Source organism: Chiroxiphia lanceolata, chromosome Z (genome assembly GCF_009829145.1).
Source record: "Chiroxiphia lanceolata isolate bChiLan1 chromosome Z, bChiLan1.pri, whole genome shotgun sequence".
NCBI lineage: Eukaryota > Metazoa > Chordata > Aves > Passeriformes > Pipridae > Chiroxiphia > Chiroxiphia lanceolata.
The window spans coordinates 17,746,077-17,761,372 of NC_045671.1; the positions used below are offsets into that span (position 1 = coordinate 17,746,077).

Below are 15,296 nucleotides of genomic sequence, written 5' to 3' on the forward strand. Positions count from 1 at the left end.
TTTACACTTGCGTGTGCAGGGACAGCTCACTATAAATGATTATTACAACTAAAACAGATTTCTTTGAACACACTAAAACTTCGTTCAGAAAAAGCTGTTCATTGTTTACCAGGGGTCTGCTAAGTGCCGTGATCACAGAGTCATTCTGTTTGACTCTTGCTTGCTCAACACTGGAACATCGTGGGAAGATGGCTTAATAAATATGTGACAATGTATCAGATATTAACACAATGAAGTTATGCTACCATCTTTTAACTCTGGGGCACACATATTGAATACACATTCTCAGAGTGAGCACAGTTGCCTTCCTAAGCCACACAAAATTAAATTCTTTAAAGATATTTACTTAAGTAATCACAGCTGAGAACAAAAGAGTTACAATTCCTATAAGCTAACTACTGGGAATTAACCATTCTCTAAAATGTGTGGCAGCTTCATGGGTTGGATGTAGAATGAAAACCTGGATGTCCTCCATTTCATTGTTTCTCAATGTGTTGGGTTATTTCACTAATTTATTTTACTCTGAGGATGAACAATTTGTGTAAAATTCACCTCTTTATGTAAACTTATTTTAGAAGGATGTTAATATAAAGAATTTGTTAAGTTATGAAGGCAGGAAAGTTACGGGATAGGGACTTTCTTTTCACTGTAACTGGGTCCTGTTGCCTTTCTGTTTGTTTTGGTTTTGATAATAGTTGACCTCTGAGCAACAGAAAACAACTTGTCAGGACAGTTTCTAATATAGGGATACATGTGCTGCATATCCTACAATTGTCGGGTTTGCCTGATTTTCTCTGTTGTTTCTCATTTTCTTAGATGAGGTTATAACCACAGAATTAGAAATGAAAAATGATAGTAACTGTAACAACCTCTAAGTAACTTCATTTCAATGCCCCTTAAGGGCACTTCAGTGGTTTTATACATAATTATTCAGAAAGAAAGCCTCCACCTCTTCTGCCAGCATATGGAAAGTCAGGGATTCTTTCTTCAGATTCCTTTGTACAGGCATGCCCATGTAACCAGGAAAATCATTTAGGTGATGGTTGAATACACAGCATTAAACTCATTGCTAAAACAGACATGAAGTTCAAATGAAATCTGTTAATCCAGGTGGGGGAGAAGGTTTAAGCAGGCCAAAACCGATTTGTCATGATTACAACAGAAATGTAAGGTCAAGGATCTGAAGGAGGTCATCTAGCCCATCCTCTTGCTCGGAGACTGGGTGTATACCATCTCTAAGAGGTACTTAATCTCTTCTTGAATCACCTTCACTGGAGAATTATGACAAACACCCTATACAATCTGATCCAGGGCTTAACTATGCTTAAACAGAAAGGTCTCTCTTTTTTCTACAGTGTACTCCAGCCTCTAGTGTACTCCAGACTGAACCAACTGCTGCTTCTGCAATAGCAGTTTGACACGGGTTGTCTTAAGCGTGGTTATTGTATAAATCAAAGCACTATTGATTTCTCATTTGTGAATTTAACATTTTCATTTTCACATTTAATCTTGTATATATAATAATTTTTGGGAATTGTAACTTTCTTCCACATGCCCACTGTATCAACAGGCTGCTTGTGCTGGACCAGTGTGCCTGCCAGGCCAGCTTACACCATCCATGTACCCTGTTTTCAGCTCATGTAAGAAGTTGTGTTTGACAAAGCTGCTCTTTGAGGTTCCTTTTTTGAGTTCATCACAATACTATCTACATTGGTATGACTCTCGGAATAATTTCCTCTTTTCTAACAGCATGTTAAGAAGAAGAAAAATGATTTAACATGAAACTTGGGAAAAAAATGTCTCTTGGGTGGGCTCTTTTGGGAACTCTACACACTACCATTGTCAGCAAGTCCAAGGGGGAAAAAAATGAAACTTGCTTATCTTTCATATCCCTTTCTGCCATTTGACTGAATTTTCATCAGTGCTGCACTAAAAAGGAGAAATTCAGTCATATTTTTGCCAGAGGAGATAAGAAAAATAAGAAATAGTCTTTCTTAGGGAAGATGCTGGGACTCAGATGATACTTTACAGCGCTCCACAGGTATAGATCCAGAAGTTTAGTAAGCAGAAATTAATATGAATACATTTCTTTAAGCTGGAAGAAGAGAACAGCTTCAAAACATTTCCTACCTACTTTCAGAGCAAAACATAAAAACCAGTTTTTTCCCCAATATAGTTTCACTATCTGTGTAGTACTTAGTACAAGTATAAAAAGCTTAAATGTATTTAAATCTATTCCAGTAGGTGGATCCAAAATATTCTAAGTATTTCTTCCTTCGTGATCTTGATCTATTGAGCTTCAAAACATTTGAATTCAATTATGAACATTCAAGTGAAAAAACTTTACGCTAGATTCACAGTGTATTGAATCATGCTGGTATTTCCAAATAACTCCACTCCTTTGCTCCACAGCAGCTGTCTGTGACCGTAGCTATGCCATGCCTTTCAGCCAGACACTTTATCTTCTTCAGAGGTGTCTCTGTCCACAACTCAGCATGACAGATTTTATGCCTCCAGTTCAGAGAGACCCAGACTTCCTGCCACCTTCTCTGAACAGAAAAAGGCTTGCCCAATCACTGATGCCTGCCAGAGCCCTTCCACACCAAAGTGCAACCTCACCCCCTTTACACAGAGATGGCCACAGAATGTATTCCAGTACAGCTAATTTCTTAAAACTGTGTAGGATTTTTATCCACACCACTTGCCATAGAATGCCTGTGGTCTTTCAGTGACTTGCCCTCCTACACACTAAATGTAAAGGAATCCTTGCTTTCAAATAAGGTCAAAGTAGCAGTTCAGCTGAAACTGAACCAAGTTAACATCTTTGACTGGTAAGTTACTGCAGTAATTTCTTCCAAATGTAATACTTCGTTATTGTTGCTTTGGGAAACTAAGAAGCAGTAAGACATTTTTCTAGGGACTGGAAGACAGTAGGGTTGTTCAATTTTATGTTTCACCATTTCTGAAACCCAGGAAAGAGGAACATAGTTTGACTATACCCCTTTAATACTGGAAAATACCATAATGGCTGTTTTACAAAACAGAGGAATTAATAACTTTTAGCTTTTTTATTACAGTAAGTGGTTACACTGTCTAAATTTTTTTTTTTTTTTTTACTTATGGTCAAAAAATTATGTTTACTATGCTTATAACTTATAAGAGCTCGCTAAACATAAATAGCCTTTGTTAAAATACCTTTAAAAATCTTCATTCTGATAAATACATGCAACTTAATTTGTCAAATGCACAACTGATCTGAATAGTCTGCATATATAATTTCTGTCTAGTTTCCAAGGTGAATGAGTAGGAAATACAGTGAGATTTGCAAGCATATAAAAGTTGATAGATCTTTTCAAATTTATTTTTTTCTCTGACATTAATGAAGATAAAAACATACATGAATCCATTTGCACACAAATTTATTAATTTTTCCAATGAATCTGTCAAATTATTAGACAACAAATGTGTTTTAAGAAAATAATTTTATTTAGCAGTGATTTTTTAATAAAGGATCTTTTGCTTTATTAGATATCTAAATTGCTAAAAGAGATTTTTTTTTTCCTAATATTTGATGCAAGTCTGTTCTACGGAAAAACATAGAAATAAAATGAACCTGACTGCACCAAATTCTGTCTTGTAGGAGGGTAGGGATCAACAGAACAGTTTTAATTATTTTGATTTAAAAAAAAAAGTTGTCTCACGATTTTTAGTTCCAAAAAGTATTCATTGTTATAGTTACAAATGTGCTCCAGATGCACAATCAGGGTACTATCGGAAACATATCTACTGTCAGAAATCTGTGCTAGTCCTTAGAAGGAACCTTGGGATTGCTTTATCATCATACTCATTTCAGTGTTTTCTGTTTGCCAGGATTTTTGCAACCAAATCCACTGCATGTCTTCCTTCAGAAGAAATATCCTTTTAGCTTGAATTCAAGTCCTGACTATCTCATGATTGAGGAACTGCAAGTAGCTCTTTTTGTACTTTTTTCACCTCTGTGTTGTATGTTGAGGAACAGGCATATTCAGGACTGAGTTCCATATCCTCTGGGCATATTATCAAGCCCAGTGTCTGTTTGGGTGTTGCCATAGTATTATGGAATGCAGTTCCAGCTAGTTGTTCAAATGTTACACTGGACATATGAAAGGGGATTAAAAAGGGGTGAAACCACAAAACAAGCATGCTGACAATCTACATATATTGAAATTTCGACATAAAAATGTTCTGAAGAACTGTGTATTTAGACAAAAATACTTCACATGTGAATACCTGGTTTTGCTAATACCGTGTGCTAGTAATGCAGACATCTACAGACAGCTATAGAATAACTTCTGTGTTCAAGTAAAGAAACCCTTCAGTTTTTACAAGGCAGAATAGGTCTACATGATTTGCTGCAGAAGCTTTAGTGGTGGTGCAAAAATTGGATGAAAATGTTAGATTAAGCTGTAAGGTAGATGCATTCATGCTAAAATTATTTTTACAGGTAATATGATACAAGATAGTTCCTTCTGTCAGAAAAGTTACATTAGATAGCAGAAGGATGTAGGAAATGTGTGTTTATCACTCAGTCAAATTGCCTGACCGGAATGCTGTTTTTCCACAATTCCTCTGAGATTTTCTTTGAAGACTTAGAGAGGAGTGAAAAGAGAGAACAGGAAGAAGGAAGGGGAGGATGAAGATTAAATATCCACAGTACAGTTGTTCTGGGCTTACCTGTACGCAGCAAGTGGATTGGACAGAGCCACTTGGACAAGCCAAGCCAATCTTCTTTTCCTCATGTTGTTTTATGAAGCAGTTTGCTATTTAGCAGGAATTCTACATGTGTTTAATACGGTCAATAGGGAACCATAATGAAATACAACCCCATAATGCCTTATGTGCCAGGGCCATAATGACAACACCTCTGTCTACTGCAATGAGCGTATCTAGCTTTCCTATTCTTCACTGCTTCCTCTATTATTTTCAACTTTTGAACAAGTGTAGTTTTTTCTGGACTGTAATTTTAACTTTAAGGACATATTATAACTAATCCAGCTAAGGTGCACAAGTAGCTATGAATACAGGGAAAAGCAAAAGATTTTACCACCACTACTACAGATGCAGAGCTGGAGTGAAGGACATGGTAAGAGATGGAGGTGTGCTTTTCCCAAAAGCACTTTGTTTCTCTCATGTCACCTGCTTTGAAAAGATTGGAATACATTCACAATCTTCTCCACTTTTTATTTCAGATTTTTAGGAGTGCAGCTCAAACTGGAATAATGATGCAGTAAGCAAAATAACAATTTTATTTGTATAGTTGCTTTTGCCTTAGGGACAACTTTGCTCAGTAATTGCTTTTCTCCACACTTTAGGCTGAATATTCAAACCAGTCGAAGTGTACCAAAACTGGCCTATGTGGAGTGATGGTTTTCTAAGTTATCAAGGAGGTAGAGTCATATTAATAACTCAATTTTTACATTGAAATACAGTAAATTAAAATTTTTAATTAATATGATTGTGTCTGTTTGAAATACAAGCAGATGACAGTGTTTGTTGAAGACTGAAGAATCTCTTATAACAGCTGAAACATAACTGGTGCGCAATAATTTTCCACTATTTTGGATTACTAATCCAACAGCAGCCAAAGTTTTGAACTGAATGCCAAAGCTTCAGTAATTGTATTATTTCTCTGTATTGCCAAAATGAGCATGTATGGACACATAAAAAGTAGACACATACCACTCTGAGAACTTTGTAAACATTATTTTAGAAGTCATGAATATGCTTTCTAAAAATGATCAGAGAAAGTCTGTGTTGGGGGCCAGTAAAATGGAATAGTCTATATAATAATATTTTCCTGTACTTCAGTTAAAAATGTGTAACTAAATTTGGGAATTCAAAGCTTTCAATCTTCTATTTAAATGCTGGATTGAATATATTTTATTAACAGAAATTGTGAAGAGACATATATTTAGAATACTAGGTCAGAAAGACCGGGTACTCAAGAGTACAGTTTTGGAAGCTTCTACTTATATAAAAAAAGCAACATGTGCTTAAAAAACCCCAACCAATTAGGGATCTTTATTCCTTAAGAAAGCTTCCTACAATGCTTTGTCGTATTTTAAAAATATTTTGGATTTATTTACTATTAACACTGTTCATTTTCCAGGCACACACAAGCAATTTTCTGGACATCACTGATGTGCTCTATGAAAGCTTCCACATGTACTTTATGACAATAACAAAAAATCTCAGTTATCAAAGAGCATACAGCAAACCAATTATGTATTATGAGTCTTATTTTTGTAAGTCAGCTTAAAATTTGTGTTTAAAGTTTAGGACATTCTAAAATGATTTGCTGCACTAAGGCCAAAGTGTTTCAAAGATTTCAGGGTTAACTCCAGATTTATGTGTACTTAAGACCTATTTTATTTTAGAGTAGAATCTTATTTTGTAAATACTTATGGTTGTGTATATGTTTCTAAGAGACACCTTTGTTAGCTCAGTAGAATGATTTAATAATTTCCATTAATAATATATATAAAAGTAGTGATCTATTTCTGCAGTGATGGGAGTCAAATGATTTTCCAGAAAATTATACATAATTTACCTCTCAAATTTTTCAGTTTAACATTTATGGAATACACAGAGCAAGGGGTGATGTGTAATGAGGTCTGGGGCACAGGAGTCAAGAGAGTGAAATGTGGAACATGAAGTGTGGTTTATTTTTATTTGAGCTGTATAAAGGCATGGGGCAGCAATGGTCATAGTATCATAGAATGTTAAGGCGTTGGAATTTACCTTAAAGATCATCTAGTCCCAATCCGTCCTGCCATGGCAGGGACACCTCCCACTAGGCCAGGTTGCTCAAGGCCTTATCCAGCCAGCTTTGAAGACCGCAATGTTTGTGGCATCATCCGCAACCTCCCTAGGCAACCTGTTCCAGTGTCTCATCACTCTCACAAAGAATTTTTTTCTATTATTTAACCTGTATTTCCCCTCTTTCAATTTGCACGCATTACTCCTCGTCCTATCACTACAGTTCCTAATCAAGAGTCCCTCTCCATCTTCCCCATAGCCTCCCTAGATGGATGGACGCTGTTGATGGGGTGGCCTTCACAGAATCACAAAACATTCTGAGTTGAAATGGTCCCACAAGGATCATCAAGTCCAACATTTAGCCCTGCACAGGACACCCCCAAGAGTCACACCACGTGCCTTTCTTGGACCCAAGCGCTGCTGGCGGGTTGGGGAGCAGGAACACTGCTCCTAAGCCGTTCTTCCCGGCACATGGGCGGCGCATGAGCAGACAGCAGGTAGACAGAGCTATTACATTAATAGCTGTGTGCGTGTGTCCCTAAGGTGCAGGGACAGGTCCCGGAGGTGGAAGCTGGCACAGCGGCCAGCGGCTAGGCCGCGCAGGGCGGGCGGGAACGGCGCTTCCCGGGGCTGGGGGGTGGTGCGGGGTGTGCCGTGGGTGAGGAGTTGAGGAAGGAGGCCGCACAGCGCCCCCGCCCCCTCCCGCGGGCCGGAGCCGCTGTGACGCGGCGACGGCCGCGCAGGCGCAACAGCGGCCGCAGCGCCTGTTGTATCCGGCCGGCGCCTTTTCTCTCCTCCCGCCTCCTCCTCCCGCCCGCCCGTCCCGCCCGCCCAGAGCCGCCGCCGCCCCTGCCCTGCGCGGCCTCTCCTCCCTCCTTTCCCTTCCCTCCCCTCCGTGTGCCCGGCCGGCAGCGCCTCTCGTCTCCCCTCTTACGCCCCATGAAGCGATGGCAGCGGCCAACTTCGGCAAGATCCAGATAGGAATCTACGTGGAGATCAAGCGCAGCGATGGTGAGCGGGGCCGGGGCGGGGGTGGCGGCGGCCGCGGACCCCCTCTATCCCCTCCCCCCCCCCTCCAACCCCCCCATCCCGTCCGGGCGGGGCCGCGCTCGGGGGCGCGCGGGGCGGGCGCGGCCGCGCGCACTGGGGCCCATTGTGTACGCGGGGCTGGGGCGGGGCCGCGCTCGGCGCGCGCTGCGGTTGTCAAGGGAGCGCGGGCGGGGTTGGGGGGACACGAGGACGTGCGGGGGGCCGGGGGTGGGTGTGGGTGGTGTGTGTGTGTGTGGGGGGGCGTTCGGGGCGTGGGTGGGTGGGAGGAGAGCCGAGGAGCTTTTGGCAGGGAGGTGGGAGGGCCTTCGGGGAAGGGATGAGGTGATGGAGGGAAGGAGGAAGGGAGGAAAGGCCTTGGGTGTGAAGAGGTAATTTCTTGTCTGCTCCCCGTGTTCTGAAAAATGACACAACGGTGATGCCCTGGCAGGAATGCCTTTGGACACTTTCATCGCTTGGCAGGAAGCATGATGTTATTATTTCAGATGTTCTTTGTGATTAAAATGTAAGAAGAGTGCTTGCTATTTACGCTGGTGAGTTGTCTCCGTTGGGGACCCAGTGTTCCCCATCTTGCCCAGCATCTCCTGGCAGGAGGATGTGTGGTGCTGTCTGGAAAGACACATGAATCAAGGAGGCGTGTGTGGCGGGTTTAGGGTGCTCGGTCTTCATATTTGTCTCTGGAGACATTCAAAACCCACCTGCACGCATTCCTATGTCATCTGCTCTCACTGGCCCTGACTTGGCAGCAGGGTTGGACTAGATCATCTCCAGAGGTCCCTTCCAACCCTAACAATTCTGTCATTCTGTGTGGTAGGAGAACTGAAATGGGCGACTGAGTCAATGGCAGGTCACTCATGACTTCAGCTCTTGGATTTGAGTGGGAATATGTCATCTGTTCTCAGCCTCTGTGAGGTCTGTGAAGCCTGCTAAACTGGGGTGGGGTTCTGCTGGGATTTTCTGGAAGATTTCCCCCCCCCCCTCGGGTCCAGGAGCTTGCTAAAGAATAAGCAGATGTTTCTAAGGGAAGAAAGATCTGAAGGTCAAAGGCCCTGAAGTTAGTATGGCTTTGTCATGAGGCAGGAAAAAAGCAGCCAACAAGCTTTATACAGCTTGTCTTTCTTGTGTCCCATGCTGCAGTTCAACCCTACGACGAAATAATGGTTGGTGTTGGCTGGACACTGTATTATACCCAACCCCTCAATTTCTGCCTCATGGCTTGTCTGTCACGTGAAGAATCTGATCAGTCTGGCAGTTGTTTGCATAACTCCTGAGGATCTCAGTTTTTGTTTTCAGAAAACCTCATAGTAGCAACTCATAGAACTGTTTTTGTAAGGTCTGTGTGAACTTCTAAGAAATGTTACTGTTTGGTTAGTGTGCCTTTGGAAAATAAGGCATGAAAATGCTTTGCTGCTCTTGTTTTTTCCCCTCTATGGGGAAAAAACCATTTTTTAATGCCAGAAGTGAATTTGGTAACTCTCGAATATAACAATACTTATTTTCATCACTCTTGGGGGTTTACATATTTTGCCACATCACTTACACATGTGATGCAGCTCATTAAGTATATTACACATCAGTAATATATACTAGGGGGATGCTCTCATGCCAGTTGCTCAAACTATAGGGTTTTGAGCATTTGTGTTAAGTTGGTCCTTGTGTGAGCAAGACTGCAGATGATGGGTTCTGGTTACTGAGAGGTGTCCTTGTTTTTCGCTGGGGCTGGAGGAGATGCCCTATTCTGGCTTAGGCTGCTGCAGCTATGTGTCATCCTCTTCCCATTAAACTATAGGAGAAGCTGTCCTAGGTATGTGGAAGGGAGTATTTTGCGAAAGATATGGAAAGACAGCCAGCATTGCGTTGCCTTTCAGCGGGTAGTTTTCTAACCTCAGCTGTGGTTGCAGAGGCGATTGAAATTGATCTAGCTGCTGCTAAACAAGAGGAGGGTCTTGCTGCCTGTGCCTCTGTCAGCTGTAGTGTTCCTTCAGACTCTCCCCTATCCAATATGGCTAATGATTTTTTTTCTGATGATGATATAATACATTGATTGATTATTTGATTCACTAAACACAGTGGAAAACTTTTGGATGTGTTAGTTTTCTGCACAATTAGTGTGTCCTAATAGCTCACATAATGGTGAGCTGTGGTCTGTGACCACAACAGTATTAGTACGTAGAAAAGGCATGGCCAGGATGACATAGAAGTCTTCACATATGATCTTCTGATTCAGTTACAGTGAGCCTTCTGTATCTGCTCTATCCAGAACTGTATCCTAGGTAGAATCAGGGCTGTCTGTCATACCAGCTACCCTTGGCTGAGAAAGCACAATTAAAACGGTTTAAGAAACTTTTGGAAAGAGGGATGTGTTTGTATGGGCTTTTGTTTTACATGTTGTCTTATCTATAGGGAATCCTTTTTGAAAACTAAATATTATTTTGAGAGGTAGGTATAGTATTCTTTAAATTTTCTTTATTTACCTATTTGCTGCATCCAGAGAAGAATAAAGTTTTACTCTGTTAGTGGAGTCAATGAAAAAGTATGCATTTTTTTCTATCTACCAGTTGTGTTAAACACTTTTCTAAATACAGAGTTTTATTGATTCCAGATAACTGTTTTTCTTTAAGTAAAAAGGAAAGCTTAAAGAAACACACACTTTTGGTGAAATGTGAATGTTACAAGTAAGACCAGAACATTCTGGAAATAAAAGTCATTCTGTCATTTTGACAAGTTCTAATTAGGTTTAAGTGTTCCATGAGAGATTTATTCTAGGACTGAACAGAAAATATTGTTGTACAAAAGAAAGGCTTTGTTAGAAGTCATGGCCAAAAACACATGAAAACCAGTGTTTGGATAAAACCCAACATTTTCAAGCACTGATGCTGCAGAGCTGCTTGCCGTGTATGTTTTTTCTCAGTGGGTAAACATTGATATAAATGTTACCTAGAGTTGCTGATAATATTTCCACTTATAATTGGAATAACTATTTATGTTCATGTATTGTAAGAGTGTATTGAGTGGTCAGCTAGTTTGGTTTTTTTTAATAACTTCTGATACTGAAATCTCAGTAGGTTGCTTGAAATATACGTTGGTAGTCTGTCTGAAACCGCAAAGAACTTCTTCAGCTTAGGTTGCAAATTGCTAAGAATGGACTGCATTTCCACGTTTTAAAAATGTGTCTTATCACATGGAAGCTAGGGAGGTGGGAGGGAAGCCAGAAGGCACCCACCAGACCCATTGTAATGATCCTGTCCAGAAGATGCTCCTTGTTGAAGTCTAAATATGTGCATTTGTTGACGAATTCCCTTCACTCAAATAATAATACCCTGCTGGTTTGTGTGTGAACTTAGACCTGTATCTACACCTCTTGTGCTTTATCCCATTAATGATTAATGATGACAAAGGCCTATGTAATTACTTGGAGAAAAAATCTTTCACATTTTTTTACTCATAAATTCAGTCTTTTGCTGAAATAAGATAAATCCCTTCTGCCCTGCAGCCCTTCAGCAGGCTGATTAATGTTTTGTCTTTACTTTTTCAGTCCTGCTTTGTTCTGTCCATTGCCTCCTCAGACTGTTCCTATTCTGTCTGTCTTTGCATATCTGAAATACTACTTAGAAAGACAGAAAATTAATTATATATTTGCTCATTTTGAAAGTGGGATGGGGGGAGAGAGGAGCAAATACAGTTCTGGTCTCACTGTTTCAGAAATAATGTACAGGCATGAGAAGAAGGGACATTCTTGTAATTGGAAGAGTGACTGAAGATTTGACTGAACTTTAAAGATAAAGGAAAAATGCTGTATTTTCAAGGATTAACCATCTAATGGTGTAACAAAGAAGCATCATGACTTTGTGCCCATGTTTTTCATAATACAAGAACAGGAGAGCTGTCAGTGTCTGAAAAGGAAATCTTAAAATTGTTAAAGGAGAAGAGATTAAGTATTATCCCATGGAGCTTGTCACCAGAGGAGATTGAATCTAGAAGCATAACAGAATTTTAAGAAGAATGGTAGGAATATCGAGTTTTGCACTAAAAGCTAGGAAAGTATACACCAGCAACTGTAAACAATAATATCTGTTCTTCCCGAGTCTGTAGTTTAAATAACTTCTAACTGATGTGAGATAGGAAGAAATCTTGCCCATGGCTGTGTTATTTTTAATTGCCTGCTTAAGAATTTTCTTCATTTGTCTCTGAAGCAGCTGGAACTGGTCACGGTCAAGGATAATCCATCCAGTCCAAAAACCTACTGGCAGCTCCTCTCTCCTTCATCTTGCCAAAACATCATGGTAGCTGTTTTCACCTTCAAGCACAAATGAGACTACATTTTTGCAACAGTCAGAACTGTAATTTTTTCTTTAAAATCCGACTACTATGGAACTTGTGTTTCTCAGAGTTGAGAGGTCCACAGCATCCTCTCTCTTCTGGATAATCCTGTATGATGTGATCTTCAGGTACAACTCCCAATAGCAAGAACAATTTCATAGCAGGATAGAAGGTTTAATGATGCTATAAAAATTCTGTTCAGATTTGGGTAATCACCCTATTTTACAAGCTCATGGGGAGAGATTTAAATGGTAATGTGCTTTTACTCTTTCCTTTGGTGACATACATCTCTTTGTTCCCTGTAATTAATACTTTTCCATTACCACGTTTAAATCATTTAAGTCAATTGCCTAATCCCTATGTTAGCCATATAGACACAATGTGTCTTTGTGCTTCCATAGTAGCCAGAACACACCCAAGGTTTCAAGTCTGCTGTTCTTGGTCCAGCATTTAGGCTTACTTATCTGGTGTAGGTTCTGATTGTTACATCCCGAGTTTCTGGAGATTGTTCCCTCAGAAGAATTGACCAGGAGGATGTGTTAAATTTTCTGTGTCATATTTGAAATCACTTTTTAGCATTCAGCTTTCATTAAGCAGTAAGTGAATTTTCACTGTAACTCACAGATTCTCAGATATTTATGTAGGCCTTCTGTATTTTGTATAAATAGGTTTTTTGAATGACAAGAGTTGAGTCCTAATCTTCAGAGAATCTTCTCATTTTTGTTCCATAAATATGTTTAATACAGCATTACATACAGAGCTGGATGTGGCAACTGGAATCACACAGCTTGTATTGCATGTTTTTCCCCACACTAATCATGTTGTGGGGGAATCTATCCTTTGTTTCCATTTAAAAGGTAAAATAATTGTTCTTTTCACCCAATCTCTGTAATGACCTGTTGTGTTGAATTCTGTAGTAAGTGTTTAGCCATAAGATGGTGCTGACTGTGTCCGATAACCTGGAAGTGTGCTTTGTTCATATCCCCAGAAGATACCATGATAAACAGTCAGTTGTGGCTTAGAACATCCATAAACCATTGATTTACTAGAAGTCAGTGAATTCATCTGTCATGTTAAATGCTTTTCTGAAGTGGAACCCCCTTTGGAGGTAGAACAGAGGGCTTGATATTTGTCTCTTGTGCCACTCTTCATCTTTCCTGGTAATTTTTCCTAGGAAACGGTGCAGCCACAAGTAGTAGTTCTCAGGGAGAGTGTTACAAAGATGATATTGCCATTGTTAAAAAGTGTTCTGTGGAGCTAATATTGCTGTATTTGTATTTGGTCATTGCTAAATAGATTTTACATCTGTTAGACAAAAGGCAATAAAGCTGTGTGAAAAAAGACATGAGATTTGCCTTTCTTGGAAAAGAGAATGAATTTTTAAAGCTATGCTTAGTTTGTTTTTTTTTTTAATGTGTGTAGTGCACTTCATCATTTACATGAGCAGTACATGCATAAAAGACTTCTGATAACTCTACTATTACTGCCTAAATTCAGTTGTTTCATGTTGCTAGAAACCAAAGTGAATTTTAGAATTGCTTAGTTTAAAGGAGTAGGTAGGAGTTCTTGAAGACAACTCTGTATTGTGTGTCTAACCAAGACTTTTGATGACCTTTTTCAAAAATGTGACTTAGCAGTTAGATTTGATCAGTTTTTCTTTTTTTTTTTTTTTTTTAATTGGGTCTTGTTTGACAACATTGAGTCTGATCCTATATTTTGACTCTTGAAAGATGAATGAGGAACTTTGTTGCTTAAAGGCTTCAATGTGGTAGTAGAGTTTTTTTATTTTGCTTTAGTCATATAAATATGCTTTCAGAGTAGCTTATTGTTTTTACTAGGAGCAGGTCCTGTTGCATCAAGCATAAGTGGCTTTTGGGTTTCCCAGGCTTGTAAAGGGAACTGTCTGTTGCATGCCCTGCTGCTGGTGTAACTGACACCCTGAAAAGCTAATTGATGAATCCCAGTAAGAAAGAAAGTGACTTACAGGTAACTTGCAGATAACAAAATAGTGTTTTACTTTGTTTTCATTTTTATGAGTGTGGTAATGCTTTTCAGATGGGGGAATGTTACTTGCTTTCAAGTTATCAGTAATCCGATTGAAGCTTTGCCAAGTGCAAGTTTGATGTTCTCATGACTCCCATCAGGCACTCACAGCTCTTGTGTAATTCCATATGTCAGAAATGTGAGTATTATCAGTTGCTTCTGTTAATTACAGGATTGTTCTGAGAGTTGCCTTCAATGGATGAACACGCTGTGTGAAATCTTTAGAAGCAACGTATGTAGCATACTTGTACCCTTGCAGAGTTTGGCTTTGGAAATTTTGTTGCACAGGGCTGCACATTTTGCAGTCACTGAAAAGTGTTACTTTTCTCGGATGACTGAACTACAGTTCAGTTTGAGGAGTACTTCCGACTGATCTATAAAAGTGTTTGCTAGAGATGCAGGCATTGCATAGTGATGTGCTGATGAGGATCTCTGGCTCCAGGAAGATGGCACTAGAAATAAATTCAGTTTGAAAAGCACATGCACACTTAGATTTTTGAATACTTAAAATTTCTGACCCCAGTTTTGGTTGTGTTTGCTTGTACTTCTGTATTTTTATTATTTGAACTTCACAGTCGATTTTGACATTTTAGTATGATAGGAATTCAGGTGATGATGAGCGAGGTGAATATTAATCACAGCCAGGTGACTTTTAAGTTACAATTAGCTTTCATCAAACACAGAAGAATTAAAACATTGCTTAACGTTTTCTTGTTCGTTTGAACTTTTAGAACTTTGTTAAGCTTAAGTACAAGCTTTAAATTTGCACGAGAATAAAGTTGTCTCAGTTTTGACCAGGAGCAACAGTTGGCAGCTCTGTAATGAATTGAGTTATGGCAAATGTTCTCACTAAATATAATATTTTAAAAAAAGGGGGGAAAAAGCCCCAGCAAACAACAAAGCATTATATGACATGTGGGTCATGAAAGGCAAATGGTAAAAGCATGAAATATCCCTGTGGCCAATTTGGGTCAGCTCTCCTGGCCATTCTTCCTCCCAGAACACAGAAAACTGAAAACTCCTTGACTTAGGGTAAGCACAGATTAGCAACAACCAAAACATCAGCGTGTTATCAAAATTATTCTCTT

The 15,296-nt window shown here is 39.6% G+C and overlaps 1 protein-coding gene across 3 annotated transcripts in view; it reads left to right on the top strand.

Moving 5' to 3' along the window:
* The first annotated feature begins 7,622 nt into the window (after positions 1-7,622).
* KIF2A (kinesin family member 2A) overlaps positions 7,623-15,296 on the top strand; it is a 52,040-nt gene continuing 44,366 nt past the window's right edge. For all 3 annotated transcript variants that reach the window (XM_032676468.1, XM_032676469.1, XM_032676470.1), the window contains exon 1: positions 7,623-7,809. In XM_032676468.1, the coding sequence (XP_032532359.1) occupies positions 7,746-7,809 (64 nt within the window). In that variant the 5' untranslated portion in view covers positions 7,623-7,745. The remainder of the gene's footprint in view (positions 7,810-15,296) is intronic.